The following is a 27,613-nucleotide window of genomic DNA, read 5'->3' on the forward strand; positions in this document are numbered from 1 at the left end:
TGTTCACAAGCGCTGACATCAGCCTTCCCCCAGCAGGCAAATGTGCTGCATTAAGAGTCTACAGGGGAGTTTGGGAATCCTGACAGAAATCCATTCTCATGACATTTTATATTGATCAGTTGCTTCTTATCTGTGTAGAAGACAAATGTCACAAGCAATAACAGTTGGCACAATGTAGAACATTATTCATATAGATTTAACCCTGAAAGTCTTCAGTTTCCTTTTGACAAATGCCTTTTAACATAAAAAACCTTTTGAACTAAATATGATTGTGGTATTGTACGGTCAGTAACTTCATTTGCATTTAGTGCAGTTCAAAGGAGATTAGCAAAATGTGCAGCATGCTGATTCCCTGCGTTTGCAAGGGGCTTTTATGTTGAAATAGCTTCTGCCTGCCCAGCTTTTCATAAGATAGCCTGCCAAGATTCAGGGGCCCAGGACTTTCTTGTGGGAGGACGTTGGGCTGCCTTCATGCTTTTTGACAATGATTAAAGTGAGGTTAGTACCAAAACCTTCCATTCTGTTTTTTTTAAACAGATGGTAGTTCCATGTTCAGCTGCAATTAATTTTAAAGTTTGAGTCAGTGTGTTCTGTAGAGGTAAAATTATTTGTTCAGCAGAGAACACCAATCTCCCTGCTGTACCATTAGCCCACAAGCAGCAGGGATTGGAGAAGATACTGTGCTTGCTCCAGGTCCTAGGAGAGCAAAGTTGAATCCATGGAACTGGAACCACCAATAAACTTTTTTTATAGAAGATACCAAGTGACCAGTGATATTAGCAATCCTGAGTACAAACTTTCTGCATGATATTAACCTCTTATATCAAGATACAAGCTTTAACTATACAAACACCAAGTTAAAGTCTCCACTTCTATATCTTGCAGATTAAAGAAGAAAGCAGTCCAATGTCAATCTATTTCTAGCTATTATAATAGTATAAAAAATGCAATATTCTAGTAAATATTTGTTCATTCAGTTTTAAGTAATCAGAAAATTATGCATAAAACCATGAGAATTTAGATAGAGGTTTAGTTTACTAATTGGTCAGTGAACATTTTAAGCTCCAAGTACAGAAGTTGTTAATAAACCTCTTTCCTTTACATGTAAACTCTGTGGGTACTGGTTCAGAATGTGAACCCTGACTGGGCCTCTTTAGAGTTTGGCAGATTTGAAGGTCTGGTGTGCGAGGAAGAATACTGTACAATGCAAAACTAGCAGATGTAGCACTGCTCATGTTTACCACCTTTTTCAAAAAGAGCAGCAACATAATAAATTAACAATTCCCAGACTGTTACTTAAAGTGTTCAAAATGCTCTTTTCCCTCCAAGTAGATAAATGTGTTTTATTTGAAGAGGTCACAATTGCATTTTGTTTGTTGGTATAATTATGATTACCGTATGATGCTACGCTGGGCACAAAAATTGTGACGAACGTCCTAACCCATGAAGGAAGTAATGGGTAAATAATAGAAATCATGTGTGTGAGGTGTTTTCTGTATTCCATGCTGAAGCATTATTCTGTGGCAGCTGTTCAGTCAGTGCTTGTGTCCACCCCCAGGTGACAGACTATAGGATTTGATGGCTTGGTGTGATGTATTTGAAAAGACCATATTGATGGGTATGACACTGGCCTTGATAGAGTGAGGATCTTGTTTTATAGCTTCTACCTTGAAGTGGGCCTATTTTCCTCGTAGCAAGTGTTGAGATACAGTCCGATTGGTAATTGTTTAGAGGAAGGGGCTAGTTGGATGTTTCTTTGGACTGAATTATTTTGTTTTATTTTCCTTTTTCTGGAGTTGAAGTTAAACTTGTGGTTGTGGTGGTAATTTTCCTGTGTAATTCATTGGTTGTGAAGCATTTTGAGACATTTTGAGGACACGATAAATAGAAGTTCTTTCTTTGTGTTGTCAGGTGAACATGTGCAGTGGATCTGAAGTACAATAGGTTTAAATTGGGAGGGTTGGGGTCATGGTATGGAGGGCAAGAAGAGGGTAAAGAAACCGTATTGGGTAGCTTGTTTGTAGTAGGTTCATTTTTGAAATTGAGAGTAGTGATGATGCTCTCCTAATGTTTTAGGGAGGCATTGCACCACATGATATGGTATATACCATGAAGGTTTGATCCTTAATATACAGTTCTAAGAAAGCTGGCAGTTCCTTGCCCTATGTCATTTTCATTGCATTTCCCACTTAGCAAATTGTTTAAATTTTTGCAAAGTAATTTCTACACTGGAAAATTGACTAGCTAGAACAAGTGTGGATGTTAGTGCAATCCTGATTTGGTGTTGGGCCAACATGTGAATGGGTGACTCCCATCATGAGTGTCTAAAGAATCGAGGGGCCCCCACTTACATGCATCAATTCCCTGAATATCCATTTAGATTTTTTTTCATCCACTTTGTAGAAAATGGCAGACAGGTTGACTGCATGGGGTAGTGGGGGATGATGACTGTAATGCAAAACATCTGAACTGGAATGTTAAAGGGGGCATCCTATGGGAAGCAAAATGAAATGCAGGATGTAATTTTCAGGAAATGTGGAGTGAAGCTATGTATCTATATTTTTAAATGGAATGTAAATCATGACTGTTAGACGGTATTAGCACCCAGAAGGGGAGGCTGAATTACATCATAAATTGCAGATGCAAAGCTTAAGCACGTCACTCTGAGCCCTATTGTTACATAACAACAGAAGAAATAGGAGCAGGAGTGGGGCTTGCGGCCCCTCAAGTCTGCTCTATCATTCAGTAAGATCGTGGCTGATCTGATCTGCCTCAACTCCACTTTCCTGCCTGTTTCCCATAATCCTTAGCTCCCCTACTGTTCAAAAATCTGTCTATCTCAGCCTTGAATATATTCAATGGCTCAGCCTCCACAGCTCCCTGGATAGAGAATTCCAAAGATTTCACGACCCTCAGAGTAGTAATTCCTCCTCAGCTCTGTCTTAAATGGGCCACACCTTATTCTGAAACTATGTCCCTAGTTCTAGATTTGCCCATGAGGGGAAACATCCTCTCAGCATCTACCCTGTCAAGTGCCCTCAGAATCTTATGTTTCAGTAAGTTCATCTCTCATTCTTCTAAACTCCAATGAGTATAGGCCCAACCTGCTCAACCTTTCCTCATAAATGAACCCTTGGTCTCCTTATTTAAGAAAGGATGTAAGTGCATTCGAAGCAGTTCAGAGAAGGTTTATTAGACTAATACATGGAATGGGTGGGTTGTCTTCTGAGGAAAGGTTGAACAGGCTAGGCTTGTATCTGCTGGAGTTTAGAAGAGTAAGAGACAACTTGATTGAAACATATAAGATCCTGAGAGGTCTTGACAGGGTGGATGTGGAAAAGATGTTTCACCTTGTGGGAGAATCTAGAATTAGGGGTCACTATTTAAAAATAAGGGATCGCCCATTTAAGAGAGAGATGAGAATTTTTTCTCTAAGGGTCGTGAATCTTTAGAACTCTCTTCCTCAAAAGGCAATGGAAGCAGAGACTTTAAATATTTTTAAGGCTGAGGTAGATAGATTCTTAATAAGCAAGAGGGTGAAAGGTTATTGGGGGTAGGCTGGAATTTGGAGTCAAGGTTACAATCAGATCAGCCATGATCTTATTGAGTGGCAGAGCAAGCTCAAGGGGCCGAGTGGCCTACTCTTCCTAATTCATATGTTCGTATGTTCATAACCCCTTCATTCCAGGAATCAACCTAGTGAACCTTCTCTGAACTGCCTCCAATGCAAGTATATCCCTTCTCAAATAAGCAGACCACAACTGTATATAGTACTCTTGGTGTGGTCTCATCAATGCATGTAGCAAGACTTCCCTACTTTTATACTCCATCCTCTTGCAATAAAGGCCAACATTTCATTTGCCTTCCTAATTACTTGCTATATCTGCATGCTAACTTATTGTGTTTTATGTATGAGGGCATCCAGATCCCTCTGTGCCACAGCATTCTGTAGACACTCTCCATTTAGATAATATTTTGCTTTTCTGTCCTTCCTACCAAAGTGGATAACCTCACATTTTCCCATATTATATTCGATCAGCCAATTTTTTGCCCACTCGCTTAACCTATTGCTATGCCTTTGCAGACTCTTTGTGTCCTCCTCACAACTTGTTTTCCCACCTCTCTTTTTGTATCAACAACAATCTGGTTATGATACACTTGGTCCCTTCATCCAAGTCATCAATATAAATTGTAAATAATTGAGGCCTTAGCACTGATCCCTGTGGCACCCCACTAGTTAATGCCAACCTGAAAATGACCCATTTATCCTGGCTCTGTTTCCTGTTAGTTAGCCAACTTTATCCATACTGATATTACCCCCACACCATGAGCTCTTGTGCAGTAATATTTTATGTGGCACCTTACTGAATGCCTTTTGGAAATTCAAATACACTAAATCTACTGGTTCCCCTTTAACTACCCTGCTCATTACATCCTCAAAGAACTCTCATACATTTGTCACACAATTTCCCTTTCATAAATCCATGTTGACTCTGCCTGATTTCATTATTTTCTAAATGTCCCACTACTACTTCCTTAATAATGGATTTCTGCATTTTCCCAGTGACAGATGTTAGGCTAACTGGCCTGTAGTTTCCTGCTTTCTGTCACTCTCCCTTTTTGAATAGGTCTGTTACCATTTGTGGTTTTCCAATACGCTGAGACCTTTCCAGAATCTAGGGAATTTTGGAAGATTACAACCAATGCATCCACTATCTCTGCAGCCACTTTTTCTTTTAAGACCCTAGGATGCAGGGCATCAGGTCCAGGAGACTTGACAGCCTTTAGTCCCATTAGTTTACCTAGTACTTTGTCTCTAGTGATGATGATTTGTTTTAAGTTCCTTTCTTCCTTTTGCCCCCCCCCCCCCCGATTTTCTATTATTGGGATGCTTTTAGTATCTTCTACCGTGAAGACAGATACAAAATATTTGTTCAAAGTCTCTGCCATTTCCTTGTTTCCTATTATTAATTCCCCAGTCTCATCCTCTAAGGGATAAGCATTTACATTAGCTACTGCCTTCCTTTTTATATAGTTGTAGAAGGTCTTGTCTATTTATATTCCTTCCTAGTTTACTAATCTATTTTCTCCCTCTTTTTTTTTTTAGTCATCCTCTGCTGCTTTCTAAAATGTTCCCAATCTTCTGGCCTACCACTAATCTTTGCAACATTGTATGCCTTTTTGGATTTGTACAGATTCCCAAACATTGTTTACTTTTTATAATGTATACAGTTTAACGTTGTTTGTCTTTCTATAGCTTTTGTTAATTGGTGGTTCACTCTTGGATGTTGGCTCTTCAACAGTTGCTGAAATTTTGGCTTGAGCATTTTTCTCTGGCTCTGCTTCATGTGACGGGAGGAACAACCATTTCAGTGCAACCCAGTGTTACATTAGGGAATATTGAGGTCAGCTGTAGGAAACAAGGATATCACTGAGAGAGAATACCATGCGTAGCCCCTATGCTTAGGCCATACAGCTACAAAAAATGTCATTCATATGCTGTTTCACTAAATATATTGCATTCTGTGCTCCTCAAAAGAAAATACTTATTTTCTTGGGAAGGATAGGAAAGAAGTTTAAAAAAAAAACTTGATTTATCAATATCTAGCATATAGCTGGCAGTTGTTAAATAGAAGGTTGTGTATATTTGGTTTATTTTTCTGGTTTGAGTACATCTCAAGTAATTCAACAAAGCGAGACTGTCTCTGTAGGTTACGTGGTTTTATGCAAAGCTTAAATGAGAAGTTCAGATGTAATGCATGTTTGCCTGAGTATCTGACTACAAACCACAAATCCTGTGTTCCTCTATATGACACATACTGCTGGATATACTATAATTAAAAAAAAGTTTTAACTAAAACAGTTGCAAAACATGTTGAGCAACAGAAAATGAAACCGATTTGTGTGCAAAAATGCTTGTCTGTGGAAACGGCACTATTCAATTGAACATTAATATATTCAGCTGTACAGTTGTTTTAATAAAACTATTTTGGAACAGCAGAGCCATAAACATTATTTGTAATGGGCAACAGCTTTTCAATAAGTTTAATACTATGGATACTGGGCTTACTTAGCAAACTGTCCCTTTATTAGGAAACATTTTGTAATTGCCTGCACCCTCCTTTTAAAGAAATGGCAGCAAAAGATGACCTAGTTTTTTTCACAAACTGAATATATTAATCAATTAAGTGTAACTTGATCCTTTTTCCTCTTTTTTTTCAATATGTACTCTGGATGTTGGCAGTGTTGGCAAGACCAAATTTATTGCTCGTAGCTAGTTGTCCTCAAAAGTTGTTTTTTTTTGCATTGGAAAAACTAAATCAGGATTCAGATTTTGCCAGTTAAAAGCAGTTAAATTAACCAGTTGATCTCCTGTTGCATTGCTCACAGTAACACAGATCTGAGAATATGATGGCAAGAGACCAATATCGCAACACCAGAAGATAGAGATAATTGGATAACATAATTTTTCAGCACCTTATATGTGTTTTAATACTGATGTAAAGAATATTCCAGCTGATTTGCTTGGCCACCCTTTTTGCTCTCAAGAGCAACTTGCAAGAAGCAGCTAAATATTAAGTTGGCAGGTGTTTTCAGTGATCCAGAAGCTGTGTCCATGTTGTAATCAGTTGCCAAGATGTTATCTTGCTCGTTTATGTAGGAAAGGGTCAATTATTTGGTTGGCAACATTCTGGGAAATGATTGCTAGCTATACATGATACTGTGTCATATTAAGATGATTATCAAATATATATTTCTAGATACAAAACAAGTACAGGGGTTTGCTGGTTAATATTTGTAAGACTTTTTTTAAAAAAAAGAAAAACAATTTATGTTTAATTATCTAGAGGGGCAATTTGGAGTATGATAACTTCATTTAAATAAACTTGTACGGTGCAATCTTGATAACTAGTACGCCCTTGACTTGTATATTTCCAGAATTCTTACTGCTATTTCACAGTCAAAAGCTAGAAAGAGCATAGCTATATCTGTAGCTGTAGTCTTTAGTTTGGGGACCTGGGCTGTTAAGTTAATTGTAGGTACATGAGTGTGGTCTACTAGTACATTTCTTTTATCAATTAATTGACTAACATTTGCCTGTTGCTGACTTTGTTTAGCTTTACACTGAAGTAGATTTCCTTTCCCCCTTTTTGCCACTGCCCCATCATTAGCAAATTCCTTGGGCAAAATGATCCTAGTGATTAATATCTATAATACAAAATTCCACATGTCTTATCTGGTTCTGTTTCAAAGAAGCAGCCATAGGTTTGCTGCATGTGTATGAGGTTGTAGTAATTGTTTTTGAAAAATGCTGTGTGACTAGTGAGTACTAACAGAATCAATTTCTGCAGGACCAAACCTGTCAATGGGGATTTTCGTAAAGATCAACATAGAGAGCGAAGCCGTAGCCCAATAGAACGTGCTGCAGTGTCCACCATGAGCCATCTCAGCAATCATGCCTATGCTGGCATAGGACTACCAAGTATGTCAATGGAACAGCCTCTAGCACTGACCAAAAATAGCATGGATGCAACTAGGACAGTCAGCATTGGTGTGGAACGACAGCAGGTATAAATGCTGAATATATATAATTATATGCGCACACACGCACACACACACACGCACACACACACACGCACACACACACACGCACACACACACACACACACACACACACACACACACAGACATGTGCATGCAAATTGCAAAATCTTCCTTTTCTACTCTTTTTGCAACTCTAAAGTTAGAGGTCACTTATGCTCTTGCTGAGGTAGGTGTGTGATCTTTTCTCAGGCTACTGCTAGGACACCAGGATGTGTGTGAATTGACTCGCCTTTACTCAGTGCAAATGCTACCCTTCACCCAGATTGATTGAGCAAAGAAGGCAACATCCCTTTTGGGAGAATCAGAAAACTGAACTGGGGTCCTGTCATTCAATGGTCCATCAGATAAATATTTAATGAGTTTTGTTACAACTGCTATCAAGAATATTTGACTCACACCATTAACTATATCTCTATGCAATATATATTTTTCATTTAAAATTATGAATAGTACACAAAAAGTCATTCTGCACTTGTGTTACAACACTCTCAAAAGTAAAGTAGCAGAAAGCCATCTCTAGATGACTTTCCCAGGTTTTTCGGGAGACCATAGCATCACCATACTGTTGATTTGGCTCGGTTGGTAGCACTCTCACCTCTGAGTCAAAAGGCCAAAATCTAAGCTGGTGCTTCAGTGCTGTCTGAGGGAGTGCTAGATTGGCAGAGGTGCCATCTGTTGGATGAGACATTAAAGTGAGGTGCATTCTCTGGGCAGAATTTTAAATCGCCGTTGCCAAGCTCAGCAGCGGTCTTACAAAATAGCAGCCCGTAAGCACAGGCTTTAATCCGTGGAGCCGCACGATATTAAATGTGGCGGCTCATTTACGTGGCCGGTGATGCGCAGGTGCCGATGCCATTTTTAAAGGGCTTCCAGCCCTTGCATTTAATTTAAATTCTTAAATGAATATGCACTTTAGATTTAATGTAAAAAAAAATCAAAGAAATGTTTCCATCCCCTCTCCCACCCCCAAATATCCACTTGCCTTGTCCTCTCCCCACTCCCCCCAAAATACTTACCTTGTGTACCTGACCTTTCCCCCCCCAAAGTTCATTTAACGTTTACCTTCAACCCCTTCCCACTATCCCCTCTACCAATCAGAATTGTTTTCCCCGCTCCACCTCCCCCCCCCCCCCCCCCCCCGCCCCTTGCCCCACTGAAGTACTTACCTGCTCTTCCCCGCCCCCCACCAGTGTCCCGCATCAGGTCTCCAAATGGAGATCTGAAGGCCCGGCCGGCCGGCCACAGCCACCAATATGGCACCAGATTGGACGGTGAGAGCGGCTAAGTATTTAATTCACAGATTAGCATTTTCTTGACTCTGGTAATCTTGGTCCCATCGCCAAGTGACAGGGGGCTACCATGAGGCCTCACCCCCACTGGCAATATGAGGCCAGACCTTCCTGGCATCGAGGCCCCTGGCATTTTCCAGGCACCCCCGCCACAACCCCCAGCATCAGGGACCTGTAAAATCCAGCCCTCTGCCTGGACAGATGGATTTATTATCCTATGCCACTAAGAGTGGGGAATTCTTTTGTTCTGGCCAACATTCATCCTGAAGCAATATCACAAGAGGCTGATCAACTTGCCTTTGACCTAATTATTGATTGTTGGATCAAACTGGATTTTGCACAGCCAACTAGGCTTCCGGCATTGGGCTGAAAAGTGAGCCTTTTCATGCCCCTGCCTCCCCAGAATGAGGAATGAAAATCTGTTGTTTTGAAGCCTGTGTCCTGTGCTGAGATCTCCATCCTTTTTAAAGATGGGGATCCTGCCTCCAAGAGCTACCAATCACACTGCTGGCAGCTCAGCAGTATCGGCAGCGCCACTAAAGTCCTTGGACCCAGGTCCAGTGCTGGTGAGACGGGGTCGCCGGGGCCAGTCCGGAAGGCCCCGGTGAGGGATGGGGTGGGAGGGTGGGCATGAAGTCCACGAGGTGCCATGAGTTGTAGGTTCTGGTGGTGGGGGTCATCTGTGAGCCACAGATTGCCCATGGAGGAGGGCCCTGACCCGCTGCTGGTTAGATCCCAGCAGCGGTGGGTAGACACCCTTAAGTGGCCATTAATAGGTCACTTAAGGGCCTTAATTGTCCTGTGGGTAGGAAAGCCGTCATCGGCCTATCCTGTCCCGAGCAAAATCGCTTGGTGATGGGTCCTTTTATTTTAATTTTATTTTATTTAGAGATACAGCACTGAAACAGGCCCTTCGGCCCACCGAGTCTGTGCCGACCAACAACCACCCATTTATACTAACCTTACAGTAATCCCATATTCCCTACCACCTACCTACACTAGGAGCAATTTACAACGGCCAATTTACCTGTCATCTGCAAGTCTTTTGGCTGTGGGAGGAAACCGGAGCACCCGGCGAAAACCCACGCGGTCGCAGGGAGAACTTGCAGACTCCGCCCAGGCAGTACCCAGAATTGAACCCTGGAGCTGTGAGGCTGCAGTGGTAACCACTGCGCCACTGTGCCGCCCCTAAGAGCCAACCACATTGCTGTGGGTCTGGAGTCACATGTAGGCCAGACCAGGTAAGGACAGCAGATTTCCTTCCCTAAAGGATATTAGTGAACCAGATGGGTTTTTACAACATGACCATCATTAGACTAGCTTTTTAATTCCAGATTTATTAATTGAATTCAAATTCCACCTTCTGCTGTGATGGGATTTGAACCCATGTCCCCAGAGCAATACCTGTGTCTCTGGGTTACTAGTTTAGTGACGATACCAGTACGCCACCGCCTCCCTCTGCCTGTTGGCTCCAGTGGACAACAAAGTTCCCACACCACGCTTCAAAGAAGCAAGGGAGTTCTCCGGTGTCCTGGCCAACATTTATTCCTTAACCAACATAACTAAGTTATCCTAGCCACTTATCTCATTGTTGTTATGGGGGCATTGGGGTAGATTTGATTTGGGGCATTATTGTGCCCAAACTTGGTGCTGCCCAACCAGTGAGAGCCTAAAGTAAGAGGATCAATGAAAATTGATTCCTGGGCTTCAATAACATAATTGGCACGAGCTGCCATCATTGATCATGTCGAGGGGTGGATCTCAGGTAATTCCCGGGGGTTGGGCGGGGGGCGGCAGCAGCAGTCACAAATCCTGCAGATTCGGGATCACCCCTGCTCTGCCAAATCCATAAGAATATTATTTTAAAATAAAAACTGTGTTGCTACCTACCTTTTTGGTTGGTGGCCACTGCAGCTGCGGAAGACTGCTGAGCGGGGCAGGCTCATTGCTGACTAATTTCTGGATGGGCTCCTTCAACGAGCATTAGGTCCTTTAGGGGGCTCAATGTCTGTTTCGGATATCTGCCCAGGCCGCCTTCAAAACTAAGTCCCACAGATTTTGTAGTGGGATCAATGCCTGTGCAGTACCACTGCGCCCCCAAAATGGACAAAGTGCATACTATATTCTACCCGCTTGTGTGTAGATTGTTTCGCTACATTACAGCAGTGACTGAATTTCAAAAGTGCTTCATTGGTTCTGAAGTGCTTTGGGACATCATGTGATCATGAAAGATGCTATGTAAATGGAAGTTTCTTCTTTAAAATTTTTTGAACAAATCAGCATGTAAAATTAATATTGGTTTCCAACTATAAATGCAGCATAAGGCTTTAAAGAAAGCATAGACTCTAAAGGGAGGGGGCAGGAGTACTCATCAATAGGTTCAAGGTGGCAATTTGGGCAATTTAAAAAAATCTAGTAATTGTTTGATAGCATTGAGGTTCCTTTCTGTGGCCTGGAATTTAGTCTCTAAGTGTTTATGAAAAGAGAGACCAATAGAAAGAAAAGAAAACTATCTGCAACACAGTGGCGCAGTGGTTAGCACCGCAGCCTCACAGCTCCAGCGACCCGGGTTCAATTCTGGGTACTGCCTGTGCGGAGTTTGCAAGTTCTCCCTGTGTCTGCGTGGGTTTTCGCCGGGTGCTCCGGTTTCCTCCCACCACCAAAGACTTGCAGGTTGATAGGTAAATTGGCCATCATAAATTGCCCCTAGTATAGGTAGGTGGTAGGGAAATATAGGGACAGGTGGGGATATGGTAGGAATATGGGATAAGTGTAGGATGAGTATAAATGGGTGGTTGATGGTCGGCACAGACTCGGTGGGCCGAAGGGCCTGTTTCAGTGCTGTATCTCTAAATAAATAAAAAAATAAATAAAAACCTGTTCAAACTGACAGGTGCTACTGACACAGAAGTAAAACGGTAGTTTTCATACTTTTCTGGGAATCTTTTTTTTTCCCCCCCCAGCTTTTGAAAGTCATCTACTAAAGCAAAGGCATGGTATATTTGGGGATTTTTTTTGGTATACAATAGCAAATAATATCTGTGAAGGAAGAACTTAATATTTCTTCACATTCTCAGTGCATCCCAAAATGCTTTACAATTATTAGCAGTGACTGCACATCAAAAGTAATCTAAGTAGGGAAATGTGGCAGATTGTTTGTGTACCAGAAGATCCCATGAACAGCCATATAATCTGTGGTGTTGGTTCAGAGAGAATCCTTGGCTAAGATTTCAAGAGACTTCCCCTGCTGCTCTTTTGAATCTTACCGTGCCATCTTTTACATCTGCATGAACTGGTAGACATGGAGGCATTGGTTCAATATCTCATCTGATGGCACCTCCAACAGTGCAGCACACCCTGTTTAGCCTAGCTTGTGCACTCAACACCAAAATGGGACTTAAAAGTCAGAATCTTGTGATTCTCAGTTAAGAGTCAAGTTGGCAATTGTCAAAAAATACAGCAAAAGTATAATGTACAGATTCTTGAGAGCGCCCAACCCAGACAAATATAACCCTGACCGTGGGGACCCTTGTGTCCTCTTTGTGGAACCCAGGTTTGAGCTACAAATGGATCCTGTTGATCCTGCATCACCCCAGTAGAATTGTCAGAATGAAATGGATGAATGCTGGAGTGTACAAAGCACTCCTGCTAATGATGATCATTAAAGAAATAAATCCATTTTTTGTTGAAAAAAAAATTGCATACAATTAATGGAGATGTCAGTATTTGCATTAATACTGAAGTTGCTGCTTTATAAATTAAGACTACAATACATGACAATGTACTGTATTCAGGGCTTCAGATTTTCCTGTAATTAAGCATTATAGCTATTATTGTGTGGTATTAGATCTTTGATCATTGGAACTGTACTAACGCACTGTTTTTTGTCCATTCAGAATCGCCCATCGGTAATTACATGTGCATCTGGTAACAATCGTAACTGCAACCTTTCCCATTGCCCTATTGCTCACAGTGGTTGTGTTCCAGCAATGCCCCCAAGCTACAGGAGACCCTCAAATTGTGAGTTGCATTTCAGCGATGTTTATGCAAGCATTCTAACTCAATCCAGTCATGCCCTTAGGCTCTGTGTTTTTATTTTTTAAAATACAGTACTTGCCATCTGTGCTGCTTTCCCTTGATCATTTCAGCACTTTTCAAGTAAAGGGGTCTGACATGAACAGAAATTAATCAATTTTTTTTTTAGTTAAAATTTTAAGTTTTGCATTATTAAGTTGGTACAGATTTCCTATCAAATGTTTGGCACAGTTCACAAAATGTTTCTGCACTTCTCTATAAAATGTAGTGGTAACTATATGTAGGAATGCAGCTTGATGCACTTTACATGGCAAACTTGGATTCTGAACAGACCCAACAACTGGCGGCAATATGGTACGGCAGTGCCAAGTGAATGTGAATTAACAAAGCAGGCACATTGCAACTGGGCTTCAACTGAAGCCAATTTAGGTCATGAGAAACGATCTTTCATATTTCTCCTGTGGCTTTCAGCTTGCACTGTTATTTCAACACACCCACTGTAGAAATAAAATAATGTTCTCATCAAAATTGAAGTACAATTTAAAACATTATCAGGAAATCATTTTTTCTACTAAGTCCTTTTTCACCCTTGCATAGAAAAAGTTAACTGCTTGATTAGATTAGATTAGATTTACAGCACTGAAACAGGCCCTTCGGCCCACCGAGTCTGTGCCGACCATCAACCACCCATTTATACTAATCCTACACTAATCCCATATTCCTACCAAACATCCCCACCTGTCCCTATATTTCCCTACCACCTACCTATACTAGTGACAATTTATAATGGCCAATTTACCTATCAACCTGCAAGTCTTTTGGCTTGTGGGAGGAAACCGGAGCACCCGGAGAAAACCCACGCAGACACAGGGAGAACTTGCAAACTCCACACAGGCAGTACCCAGAATCGTGTATAAGTTTTCAAATCAGCAAGTTGTCCTGGAAAGTGCCACTAATTGTATACAGCTGAAATTACAGAAAAAGGAGACCGATGCCACATTATCACACCGACTATTGGTATCTGGTTACCTGGAACATGTTGCTATTGTAACCATGATCAAATGTCTTGTAACATCACCAGAATGAATAGCACCTGCTCTCCCCCCACCATAGCCAACCCTCTCCTAGATGGTGAAATAGGTAATTGCCGTCTCTCTGAATGTTGATGGCACTGTACATTATTCATCTGGAGAGACTCATTCTGTAAGAACTTGCCCCAAAAACTGTCCCCCTTTCATATTCAGCTACAATCACTTCTTCCTTAAATAAAAAGTGCTGGAATTACTCAGCAGGTCAGACAGCATCTGTGGAGAGAATGAGAGTTAATGTTTCAGGTCTGTGACTTTTCATCAAAACTGGCAAAGGTTAGAAAACAATTAGGTTTTATGAAAGTGAAGGGGGGCGGGGGGCAGTTTGGTGGGGAAGAGAACAAAAGGGAAGGTGTGTGATAGGGCAGGAGAGATTAAATAACAAAGCTGTCATGGGACAAAGGCAAGGAGTGTGTTGATGCTTGTGGTGAAAGACAAAGCATTAGTCCAGAGACAGTGTTAATGGCAGAATAATGAGCAACTCTGTCCACATGAAAAAACAGGTACATGGTTAAAAAAACTAATCTGCATTGATCAGTTTGCAGATCACCTCTGCTCAGTCTGAAAGCATGATCCTGAGCTTCTGGTTGCTTGCCATTTCAACACAAACCCCCCCTGCTCTCATGCCCACAATTCTGTCCTTAACTTGCTGCAGTGTTCCAATGAACATCAACACAAGCTTGAGGAGCAGCACCTGATCTTTCGATTAAGCACTCTACAGCCTCGCGGACTTAACCTTGAGGTCAACAACTTCAGAGCGTGACTAGTCTTTTCTGATGATTTTCTATTTTTTAATTTAATTTTTTTTTTACCATGTGCCTTTTTTTCCCCGTGTGGACTAAGTTGTTCATTAATCTGCCATTTCAGACTCTCTCTGGACTAATGCTTTGTCTTTCAGCATAAGCATTAACATGTTCTTTGCCTTTGTCCCATGACAGCTTTATTATTTAATCTCTCCTGCCCTCTGCCCTATCACACACCTTCCCTTTTGTTCTCTTCCCCACCAAGCCCCCCACTTCACGTGCATAAAACCTAATTCTTTTCTAACCTTTGCCAGTTCTGATGAAAGGTCACAGACCTGAAACATTAACTCTCATTCTCTCCACAGATGCTGCCTAACTTTGAGTATTTCCAACACTTCCTGTTTTTATTTCAGATTTCCAGCATATGCAGTATTTTGCTTTAATTTCTATGTTCCCTCTCCTCTCATTCTATTACACATATCCTTCTCCTTTTCCAATTCATTGCGTAATATGCTCGGTCTAAGAGCCTAATTGTTAATGTGTGCATGGTCATTTTGACTATTTTACTCCTTTTGCCATGGGCTGCTCCAAGCCTAATTTGGATTTTTATATTTTGGTGATTCTTACTGATTTTTGACTGAGTCTGTATTCAAGGAGAGGGATCCTGTCCACTTAATCTGGGTAATTCAAATAATATTGTTGTGAGCACAAAATGCAAGATATTTGCTGTCGAATAGAATAAAAGCTGCTTGAGATTTAATTGAACAAACAGTTGGTTGTTTATTATAAGAACATTGAATTTTTAATTTGGCGTGATAGCAGCAAAACAAAGTGTGGTTATATTGCATAAAAGTCCAGTATTATGGGACAGAATGCCATCAATCCATAATAGCAAAAACAAAAGCAGTCATGTTCTACACATACTTGATACAGGTAACTCTTGCTGTAGTCAGTTTTCAACCTAGCTTATCCATTTCAATGGGAAAATTCTGACATAGAGCTGGTGGAATTGCAGACCAAAGTATAAAAGTGCTTGGGTTGCATCCAAAACAAACTTTGCTTCTAGTTACATCAGCAGTTTACTTCAGTTTCAACCAGAAAATCTGGATAAATGAGGAAAGCCTGATGCTGAGTGTAATATCCAGTGTGCAGACTTTACACCTTTTTGCAGTACAGTCCAGATGAGGTGAGGCAAAATGGTCATTTTTTTAAAATCCAGGCTAGTGCAGTTTTTATGATAAATATTAATGAATACCATTTCTTTGAGAATTTGTAGCTCATAAATGGCTTTACAAAATAAGATGCTGTGAAGGAAGTTAAATGATTTGTGCCATTTATATCATTGTCAAAATATCTTGTCTTTTATTGCGCTAAGGGACCTAGAACCCTTTTAACTACAATTTTGCAACTGTATTCTAATTTTATAAATTTTATAATGTTAATAAAATGCATGTAAATATAGCCTTTCCTAATTTTAAATTACTGTACTAAAATTTTTGAATTGTCTAGTAATTTGAATGAGGTTATTTTAAGTTAGACATGGACAGTATATATTTAACTTTTTTATATATATACTAGTTAATGCCCTGTGATGCTGCACACAAGAAATCAAGAACAAGTATAGTCTTCAGGCAAAATGGATGTTGGAGAGTGTCGGATAATTGGATCAGAACCTCCAGACATAATTCCATGCTCATTTTAAAGTCCCCTGTTTTGACCTTAATTTTACATTTCTAATATATACTGATGTCCACAATAAAAGTGCAAACTTCCTATGTATACTGTTACGACCAGGTGAGAAAGGTGTCTAGGGGTCCCTCTCAGCCTTTACCTGGCCTTACCGTAACAGAGTTTAATTTTAAAAACACCTTGTTTTTAGCTCCCCCTTGGTGAATCCTTGTTCACCACTTTCCAATTATAAGGCAAAGAAACCAGCACCAACAAGCTTAAAGGTTTAAAATAGGTTTAAAGAAGAAAAGTTGAAATTTATTAAACTTAAACTCTAATTTGGTTAACGCCTGCAGATACACAACCCGCCCATGCTAGCATGCCTATGTGATACACATGCACATAGGGGCAGAAAAGAGAAGAAAAATAAAGTGGAAAGGTTTGAGGCAATATCTGAAGACTTGTTATGGTTTTTTGAGCTCACTGTAGAGTCCTTGATTGTAGGTAGATCTTGCTTTTCGTTGGGGCCCAGTATTCTTCTTAAACCTTGTTCGCTGTTGGAGACTTTTCTGTCAGTGGATTCAGAGGCTTGTGAGAAAGAGATGGGAGCAGACAGGAGAGAGATCTTCAGTCCAGGAGCAAACAGACACTGAGTTCAAACTCTCTGTGGTCAGTTCAAAAGAAAACCCTGGAATAGCCAGTTAGTCATGTGACCAGCTGGTCTAACCAGTCCTGGCCCTTGTGGATTGTATCCTCCTTAGCAGACCCTGGAATGCGCTTCCACACCTTCGATGTCTGCTAGTATGCAAATGTTTTTTCCAGCCATGGCTGATCTGTTTGACAGGTCATTTCCTCGCTCCAACAGCAGTTGAAAATCAATGTTCATGACAAAATTGATGTGCCTCATTTTTGGCAGGTGGGGGCCTACATCCAAAAGTCATTGGTAGTGCTACAGTGTCTCCATTGATGGAAGAATGTAATTACAGTGTAGCAATGCTTACAATAGACATTTTCCATTATAATTATGGATATAGGAATATATAATAGAAACTTGACCGTAAGTATATGGATTAGCAAGATTTTTAGTACCGTAGTCTAAAAACTAGTATTTCACTTGCAGAGTTGCATACAGTAAGTTAGAAGACATGGGGCTGAATTTTACCAGCCCCTTGATGCGGAAGGCCCGCCTCGACCCACGTTGACAAAGGCTCGCTGCATATTACTGGCAGTGGGGGACCTCTGTGCGCACCACCCCCCCCTCCCCGGCCGCATGGCGTCGGGCCCTTCAACTAAATATTTAAATTCAAAACAATGATCCATACATGTACTTGCCTGTAGGCGGCGGCTGTATGGAGATTTGAAGCGAGAACCTGGTGGGGGGGAGGAATAAAATTTTCAGTGTGGGAGGGGTGGGGAGCGTGGAAGACAATTTTAATGGGCTGTGGGGATGGTGGGAAGGGGTTAGAGGCCAAATGTTAGAAGGTTGGGGGGAATGTTCAGGTAGGGAGTAAAGTCACTTTTGTCAATAAGGGCCAATTAAATGACCATTGGGGGAGTTGGGGAAGGATCTCCATATCTTTGTGTAAATAAATTTCTTAATATTGTACCTTTTGTCTTATGAAGGGAGATCGAGCAGTTTACGCCTTTACTCTTTAGAGTTTAGAAGAATGAAAGGAGATCTAATTGAGGTATATAAGATGATTAAGCGGGTTGACAAAGTAGATGTAGAGAGGATGTTTCCTCTGGTGAGGCAATCTAGAATGAGAGATCATAGTTTTAGGATAAGGGGTAGCAGATTTAAAACAGAGATGAGGAGAAATTACTTCTCTCAAAGGGTCGTGAGTCTGTGGAATTCACTACCCCAGAGTATGGTGGATGCTGGGACATTGAGTAAATTTAAGGAGGAGATAGACAGATTTTTAATTAGTAAAGGGTTAAAAGTTTGTGGAAAACGGGCAGGAAAGTGGAGTTGAGGCCGAGATGAGATCAGCCATGATCGTATTGAATGGCGGAGCAGGCTTGAGGGGCTGAATTGCCTACTCCTGCTCCTAGTTCTTATGGCCTTATGACCTTTAGAATGTAAAATGACTTAGGGCTGAAAGGCCTTTAAAAATGGCGCCTGCATGGTGGCACCAGACACCTTTGCCGGGGATGCGGCAGCCACCCCCTCTACATCATCGGGGGTGGCCGCTCCGCCCCTCCATTTAAATGAGCCCCCGTGTATAATAACGCTCCTCAGCGGCACTTCCGTGTCAGTAGGTCGCCAAGCTGAAAGCGCATTGCCGTGGAATGCGGCACGCTAATAAATTCAGGCCATAGTCTTTTGCCTCTGTTACATTGTCTGCATACCCGCTGTGTGTTCTCTATGTAACTTTCTTCACCGGCGCTGCAACTGCATTTGCTTTCCCGCTGTGTTGTTCTGCTTCTCTCCCTTCATTGCTCCCAGTGCGAAGTAATGGGTAGCATGAGAAAAGGGAATGGCACTACTGAGAGCTGCAAATTGGATTTTTACAATAGTTGGTGCTTTAAAAATGGAGCTAGGTGGGGGTCTGGTGGGTGGCGGCTGAGAATTTAAAATTTGAGAGGGGGTTGGGGCAGAGGTGGGTAGAGCCGATTGGGCAGAAGGATAGTCAGGAGTGAGGCTGGCAGGCATATTGGGGAAGGGGGGGGTGCGGTGGTGGGTGGATGCTGGGCTTAAAGCAGAGCTTGATTTTAAAATTTTGGATGGTAAACAGAGGGAAGCTGACAGAAATGAGAGGCTGTGGTGGGGCAGAGCTGGGCAGGCAGAGTTCAAACTGGCAGAAAGACTGCTAGCACCACTGGAACATCCTCCTCTGTGGAGAAAAAGCTGATGGAACAGCTGAAGTTAATGGCTGGAAGGACTTGGGTTGGGATGGAGCAGAATGGCAGACATTTAAGGTGGTAGCAGCTGGTGTAAAGTGCAGTTGGGGACAGGGTGGGAGGGATTACCAAGGCAACGTGACGTTTTAATTGGGGTAGAGCTTTTTTTTGTGAAAATAAGCTTTAATAATATATACATAAAAAGAGAGACCTTTTGCAGTGTTTAACCTACAGTGTCGATCTGATTTTTGAAATTCTGCACTGTTGGCCTCTTTGACCTGGCTCAGCATTTTAGTTTCCTGACTCTGCTCAGTGCCCTCTTTTTTTTTTTTTTTAAATGCTGGTCCATTCTATTCCCTCTCTTTTCTGATGCCTAATTTTCATGGGAGTGCAAAGCAGTGGCCAGTATTTCATAAAATAACAGTGGCAAAAGCCAATGAAGCCATGATCCTAACAGAAGGAGGCAGGAGGTGGTGGTTGTGAGCCTCGGATCAAGGAGCAGTGGAAGGAGCCAGCAGACACCTTGGGTTGGGGTTGGTAGGCGCTGCAGGCCTCGCGTCAGGAAGTAGAAATGACTGTCAAAATGGAGGTGGAAAAAGGCCTGGGAGTAAATGGGCATTAAGTTAGCTGTACAGAAGAAAAAATCAATGCAAATTTATTAAATTAAAACTAATATTCACCAGCGCAGTAGAAATTGGATAAAAATCATGTGCTATCTAGTGCTGGGAGGATAGATTAAAAGTAATAGAAGCAGGCATTACTCTCATTGCTGTATCACAACACATGGGAAAATCATGACAAAGTAAATCTGAGAACAAGAAATGCACATAGCCACGTGAATAATAATGCATTAGGTGCCTATGTGTGTGTGTTTGTAGAAAGAGAAATGATAACCAAGATGCAATCAAAATCTCAAACAGCAGAACCTGGATTTTGAATTTAAATTCATGGCCATGCCCCTCCCTATCTCTAGCACTCCACGAGCTGTACAACCCTTAAGACTGTGGCATTTTGTGCAATCCCCAGATCCTTCAGCTCACTACTGGTGGCCGTACATTCAGCTACTCGGCCCTAAGTTCTGGAATTCCCTCTTTAAATGTCCCCGCGCTTCTACTTCTCTTTCCTCCTTTTAAGACCTTCCTTAAAACCTACCCGTTTGCTCAAGCTGTTGGGCACTTGTCCTATTATCTCTTTATGCGGGTTGGTATCAATTTTTGTTTGATACTCCTACGAAGTGTGTTGGGACGTTTTACTACATTAAAGGCACTATATAAATGCAAGTTGTTGTCCTGTATAAAGCACATTTGATGCTTTTTTAAATAAAAACTGGCCAAAGGATGAAGTGTGTTAGTGTGTTGAGTATGGGACTACAGCTAGCAGTTATTGGGGTCAAATTATTCAAGGCCAGCCTTGCTGATCACAAACCATTCATTCATTTCCCCTCTCTTTTCTCCCCCCCCCACCCCACCCCCACTTCCACAACCCTCCCCTACCCCAATGTTGTCACACCTGATGACTGTTTCATCTCCCCCTTGTAGAACCAACCTCCCAGTGCTTTCAACCCTGATCTCACCACCTCTTTCCCCCACTGTTACTAGATAACTTTCTGTTCACCCCCCTGCCAAATACCCATCAACTTGGAACACCATCTCCTGGTGCTTAAACCCAAAGTTCCCTTCTCCCTGTCTCAGTGCACCTAGATATTGGGACCCCAGTCCAAATACACTCAGACCTAGGGACCTTTTTATCTCTGCTCTGAGACTCCAGCGTGCAAAGTGCTGCTAGGTCTGAGGACTTCCCTGGCACAAACACATTGCTAGACCATCCACATTCCCCAGTACGGCCAAATCCTGGGATCCTACATCCCCCATTTCACAGACATGCGAACTCTTCTGTCTGTTCTTCCCCCAGGAGGTGATGGACAGTCAGGTCTGGCAACATGGGGTAGGTAGAGTGGTGGTGATTGGTGAGGTTAGCCCAAGAAAATCTGCCCTCCGTAACAACCTAGTTTCGACAACCTGTTGCAGTTTCTGCACTTCATTGCTGTCAAAACCCAACAACATCTCTGTGCTACCAAACTCTGGGCTCCTTCTTTTGCTGCTAAACCCAAACTTCACTGTAGTGCTTCCAAATGCCAGAATCCCTTGTCTGATGCTACAAATTCTTTCGTACTCCTTCCTTCATTCTGCCAAAGCCCCAAGATCTATCATCCACTGCCATTCTTCCAAAGCTTGTAGATCTTTGTCCCCCTTTACTCAGAGCTGTTAAATACCAGGTGCCTACCTCGAACCCGCTGTTGAAAGGCAGATGCATAGTGGACCACTTCTGTTAAGTAGAACTGCATTTTCAAAAAGGTTAAGCGATTTAAAAAAAACATGAGTACAGAAATATATAATCAAGTTCTCTGACTTGCAGTTTTCAGAGACGAATGGGTAGCCATGGAATCTGATGCCAAAATCCCAGAGCACCTTGTAAAAACAAATGCAATTTGACTTAATCAGTCACGGTAAATCAGGAGCCTGAGTATGTTGTGTAGCTATACCACATTATTACATGGTATTATTATAATATGGTGCAACCACCAGCTGATCAAGCAATGCTATGGAAGATCTAATACTGTGTGTGTTTTTTTTTGTGTTTATGTATGTATACTCCAAACAATTTTAAAGGAGATCCTGTTTTCTAACGCTGATTTATAGGTTTCAACTACTGATTGGGTTGTCTTAGTTTTCCCCTATTTTTCCTTTCTCCTGTTCTGATGGAAATGACTCTTTTTGAAGTAGGATTACACAGCAGCTGTCTGTTACTTCGCAGAAGTGTCCAACGACACAGCGAGTGTAGGCTGGAGTGAGCTGGAGCTTACAGAAGACCCAACACCTTAGAGAGGCTTAGAAAGGCTTGTGCAATGCAACATATGCAAACAGATTTTGTATGTTGAGTGGGATCACCACCTAGGGCCAGGAAACACACTGATCCCAAAGCAATGTAAAGAGAGCCACTCAAAGGAGGTAATAGCATGGAGAGAAGGACTTTGATCCTTCATCCTCAGATTTGTTCTTAATTGGGGATTCCATTACAAAATATCATCACGACTAACATCAAAGCCCTGGCAGTTTGGTGGAGATTGTGAGCTGGCTTCTATTACAGAAAGTGTCTATTACAACACAGACTCCGAACAAGAGAATGTGTTTGTAATCAACAGTTGGAAGATAGTTTTGGCACTGTGCTGTTTATAATGAAGTACCTGGTGTCATTCCATGATGGCAAACATCTGATTTGTAATGAGTGTCTACTTTGTGTGAACTAAATCTTAGATTGACAGATTGTATTAACCAAAGGTATTAAGGGATATGGAGCAAAGGCAAGTATATGGAGTTGGGTCACAGATCATTGATCACAGACCATGATCTCATTGAATGGTGGAACAGACTTGAGTGGCTAAATGATCTACTTCTGTTCCTATGTAGGTAGTTTGTGGGGGTTAAGTGGCCATGACAAATACTTGCATTTTCATCCAAACAGTCTTGTTAGTGATTTGAAAGGGTTTTTTTTGCTATAAAAGGACCAAAATTTGAGAAAATGTTACTTTAATCGGGGATGATTTCTCCCCACTCTACCACCCTCTAATTACCCCCAAAAACTGTTTTAAATTGTCTTTTTTTTTTACAGCCTCCATAACTACTACTACAGCTTGTGATCCTGTTGTGGAAGAACACTTTCGCCGAAGCCTTGGAGAGAGGTACAAGCAACCAGAGCCTGTGACGAATTCGGTTTCTATCACAGGATCAGTAGATGATCATTTTGCCAAAGCTCTTGGAGAAACATGGCTTCAAATCAAGGCTGCCAAAGATGGAGTTTCTAGCAGCCCTGATTCTGGTTCAAGAAGAGGACAGTCCTCACCTTCATCCCACATGGTCAATCACAATCACTCCCCTTCGGTCGTTTCATGAAAAGTGGACCACGTTGCATTCTGTGCTGAGTGAAATGCATGGTTACACAGCTTGAACACTGCTAAATAAGTGGGGAGGGGGATTTTTTTTTAACTAGACACTTTTGTGTATTTGCTTAGCATTTGCAAAAGGGTGCCCTAAAAATAGCAGGAACTATTCATATATAAATTGTATGATGTAGCATCCTAATCTCCTGCCTCAGTTACCAAAGAAACCTCTGATGCAATTCTGCTGCCCCAAAAAGCCATGTTAGGATTGGTTGACCCAAACGCTTTGGCCTCTGCTAGTTCCTTTGACTAGAGTGTGTGTGGTTTGCTTACATTGCTTTCCTGTTATGTAATTTTGTATGTTTATATACTTGAAAAGAACTGTATGTCTGATTTGCACTATTGGGGAGTGGTGAGGTTGCTTGTCAACTTTACATCAGATTTTCTTGTTTTGTTAGATGGCAGACTGCTGACAATGAGGGCTTAGTATGATATGTATTGCGCTTTACAGAGGCAAAACAGCTTTGGAAGGGAAAGTCTCATACAGGTATTAGCCTTTCTCTAGCTTCAGATTACATTTTGTGCTTGGTGCTCACAACTGGACTGCATTTTTTTTTTCAAAGAACACGGGCATTTTGTTTTCCTACACCCTTCATCTGTATTTGTCAGCTTGTTGAAATAGATTTGAGATATGAAGGTCAATAGTGCTTCTATTAAAGTAGCTGCATGATTTTTAAAAATAGCTGGTATCTATATTGTATAGGCGTAATGAAAATTAATACTAGAGCTTTTTCTTCAGAATTGTAGTTTATTTTCATCAATAATGGTCCTAGATACTTACTGCTGGTACAGTTTTACTCAATGACATTTAAGCATGTATTCACACTGGTAGAAGCCAGCTAAAGAGGATAGCCTCAGGAAAGGCCTGCATATAATAATCAGTAGATTATAAATTCCATGGTACAGGCAGCAATAGCTTTGTGCTTGACTGAATAATCAATGCATAACAACCTGCTTAATAAAGTAATAACCAGTAGCTCCCATAATATCTGTAAAATCAGACTAAGATTTACAGTTAAACAGTCATGACTTTATTTGAAACTAAGACAAATACTTGGCTCGGCTTTAATGTGGTAATGCAGATTGTCATGGCTTGCAGAGTACAATTTTAATTTTTTTATGCTTATTCTGCCCTGTGCCAAGGTGTACATTCCTCCAATAGTATAATGCTATTTTGTTTGCTGTATTAATAGCTACTACTTCAACTACTACTACTAGAGGCAGAGATACAGAAAGCAGCTGTGTAATTCTTTATAGCTTCCCAATTTAGCCTTTGCCTTTGAGAAAGTCACACATGCCCATACATTCCGTCATCCCAGTAAAATCGTACACATTTCATTACCACCTTACTGGGTAGTTACCGCTTGTCTGCTTTGGCATTCAGTACCCTACTCTGTAGGAAAATCACTAAATGAACACTTTTTATATAGGTAACTATAAGACCATCATTACGCTGTGCGTAAAGAATGTACAAAAAAAAATTCGTAGGTATTTTTTGAGGAACAATTAATTTGTTAATGATATGTAGCTATTTAATTTTCCCTGTCCTTTTTGTTGTAATCATGCAGTTTTTTTTGTTTGGAGAAAAAAGTTGATCTTTTTTGTTTGGTGTAGATTTGTCTGTTATAAGGTAAAAAGTGCAGGAACACAGTTATCTATGGAAACACTGCGTTAGCATTAATAGCCACTAGTTCATTACTGCTACAGGCTACTGAGCATTATAATGGTAGAAGGCTGTAGATGCTGTCTGTGGACTCTATGCGTCTGGTTACTTGGCTGTTTTTTTTAATGTGAGACAACTGAACAAGAATACAAACAACAATCCAGGGATTGTGGACTAATTATAAATTTCGTGGAGACTGCAAAACATTCTAAAATGTATAGACCAGGTCTGTCTACAATTTTTATTACTACAGAGAGCAGAAATATCTACAGTGTACTTACTGTTTGTTTCAGTTTGTAAATTTGAACTCTATCCCTCTTGTTTGCGGCCTTGTTTCACCCAAAATGGAAAAAAGCTTTTGACGGGCCACTTTTTGTACTTAAAGTAGCCTCAAAGAACAATAAAGTGCTCTTAAATCATTTGTCTCTTGCAGTTTCATTGAGATTCGTTACCTGTTCATTTTAGATCAAGTATGGGAAATATTGCAACCAAAGTAAAAATTTAGAAAGTGCTCCAGCTTATGGTGGGAATAGCAAAAAGTTTCATTCAAAATAAAATATTACAATGGAGAATCACTTCCTGATCTGACTTGAAAATCCATTCAGTTTTGGTGGCTTTGCTGTTTTAAATCAATAGACAGTGAGTGGCCCAGATGTAAGCCACAGGAAGCAGTAATTCCCTCGCAAAGGTGGACATTGGGCTGAAATGTAAGCTCCCACCGCCAAAAACACGTTGCAGAGCCGCTCAATATTAAGCGCAGCAGCTCATTTAAATAGCTGGGGCGGACCCCCTCCCCCGATGACGTGGCAGGTGCACAGGTCCTGACGCCATTTTTAAAGGGCTTTGAGCCCTACTAATAAATTTAAATGTTTAAAAAAACATAAAAAAGATTAAATACATTTTATTCTGCCCCTCTTCCACCCCCAATAACAAATTAATTACTTGCCGTCTTTTCTCCCTCCCCCCTCCCCCCACAAAAATCACTTACCTTGTCCACCTGGCCTCCCTCAAAGTGTATAAACTTTAAACTATAACCCTTCCCACAAAACCCTACACCATTGCAATTACTTGGGCCTCTCTCCCTCCAATCCCGCACTGAGAAACTTACCTCCTCCACCCTAACCAGTGTTCTGCCTTCAGTTCCCCGGACGGGGATCTGAAGGCACGGGAGTGCTGGCCACTGGCACGGACATCACGCTGGGACAGATGGAGGGAACATAAATCAGTGATTTAAATTTATTTACATATGTTAATGGTGATCCTGTTACCGAGCGGGGGGGGCATTGCCACAAGGCCTCACTGCCGCCGGCAATCGTGGGCTGGGCCCTCATGGCGTCGGGGTGCATGGCGGCCCTCTCCTAGAGGCATTTTGAAGCCCCCCCCCCACCGCCATGACCCCTGACATTGGGGGGGTCAGTAAAATTCAGCCCATTATCTCAGAATCTATAGATGGAAATATTGGCTCAACTGAAATTGTGTTTAGAGGATATTGTACAATTCTTTTTTGATATGGCTTTAGATTTTACCAGTCACAATGACCTCATTACTCATGAGTATGAGGTATGTTACCTGAGCCAGTGACATCAGAAAATGTTAAAAGAACTGTATCATTATATTAATACTGCAGAAAGATTTTAAACTTTGTTAATATAATTTAAAATTGGAAACTATGCAAAATTTTCTTGTGGAATAGTCTGTTATGATGAAAAGTTAAATTATGTGAAATGCACTTGGTTCTGCCCAACCCCAAGAGTTCAATCATCAATCAATATATAGGTCTGTCATGGGTCCATTGGTGAGAGTGACCCATGTCTCTATAGCTCCCCCCCCCTTAGTCTTTTTCAGTACTAAAACAGAACTGTTGCTGTTGACCAATGCATTAGATGCACTCACTGCTTCAGCTGCTAACAAATGGGAATTCCAAAGAAGCAACATAATACCCTGAACAAAGCAGTCACTGGGATATAGAAGAGACAACCTCAGCTGAAATCTATAATTGCATGTCTAAATTTAACAACTACTTTCAAATTGTGTATCAGCTGGTAGTAGAGAGTGTAAAGCATTCAGCATCTGGCTCCATGTAATATACAAAATGAATTACTGTTACTGAGCTTAGACCACAAAATTTGGTTGCATAGTACCTGTATTTTTGGTGCTTCGGGTGCCATTTTGGGCCCAAAATAGTGTCTGCGTGCACAAACTTCTGTTGTTGGCCATGCAATATGCCATTTTGGTAAGAGTTATCGTGGGCACAGGGAGCATGAGACAGAAGTATGCAGAGTAGGCAGATCATGACCTCAGTAATGCTGATTTGATGCCAGTTATGCAATTTTGAGCTGATTGCTCCAAATAACCCTCTCTTAACCTTGCACACCTGAACATATGTTCAGCAGCAGGAAGGAGCCCCCTCCCTCTCCACTAGTGCTATGTAAAGGGATCAACAACTACATTCAGGTCAGTTGCTGGTTGATCCTGAGTTTGTAGAAGTATTTGCTGGTGTGCATTGCTGTTTAAGCTGCTGAAGACTACAGGGAGTAGTGTGGCACATGAAGGTCTTAATTCTGATTTCAAGGATCCTGCCAGATCACTTGCTCCCAGAGATGGATACAATAGTTTGTAGCCCCTTGGCCTACAGCATGACAGGGACATTGAATAGCGGCGACACAGCTGCTTGAAGAGGAGAA

The 27,613-nt window shown here is 41.4% G+C and overlaps 1 protein-coding gene across 5 annotated transcripts in view; it reads left to right on the forward strand.

The window, feature by feature from the left end:
* vgll4b (vestigial-like family member 4b) overlaps positions 1-25,350 on the forward strand; it is a 122,491-nt gene extending 97,141 nt beyond the window's left edge. For 4 of the 5 annotated variants that reach the window (XM_068051840.1, XM_068051842.1, XM_068051843.1 and 1 more), the window contains 3 exons: positions 7,353-7,569; positions 12,791-12,914; positions 22,939-25,350. In XM_068051840.1, the coding sequence (XP_067907941.1) occupies positions 7,353-7,569; positions 12,791-12,914; positions 22,939-23,219 (622 nt within the window). In that variant the 3' untranslated portion in view covers positions 23,220-25,350. Of the gene's footprint in view, positions 1-432; positions 499-7,352; positions 7,570-12,790; positions 12,915-22,938 lie in introns of those variants that run through there. The other variant, XM_068051844.1, reaches the window with a different exon arrangement.
* Positions 25,351-27,613: the final 2,263 nt, after the last annotated feature.

This window comes from Heterodontus francisci, chromosome 19 (assembly GCF_036365525.1).
Source record: "Heterodontus francisci isolate sHetFra1 chromosome 19, sHetFra1.hap1, whole genome shotgun sequence".
NCBI lineage: Eukaryota > Metazoa > Chordata > Chondrichthyes > Heterodontiformes > Heterodontidae > Heterodontus > Heterodontus francisci.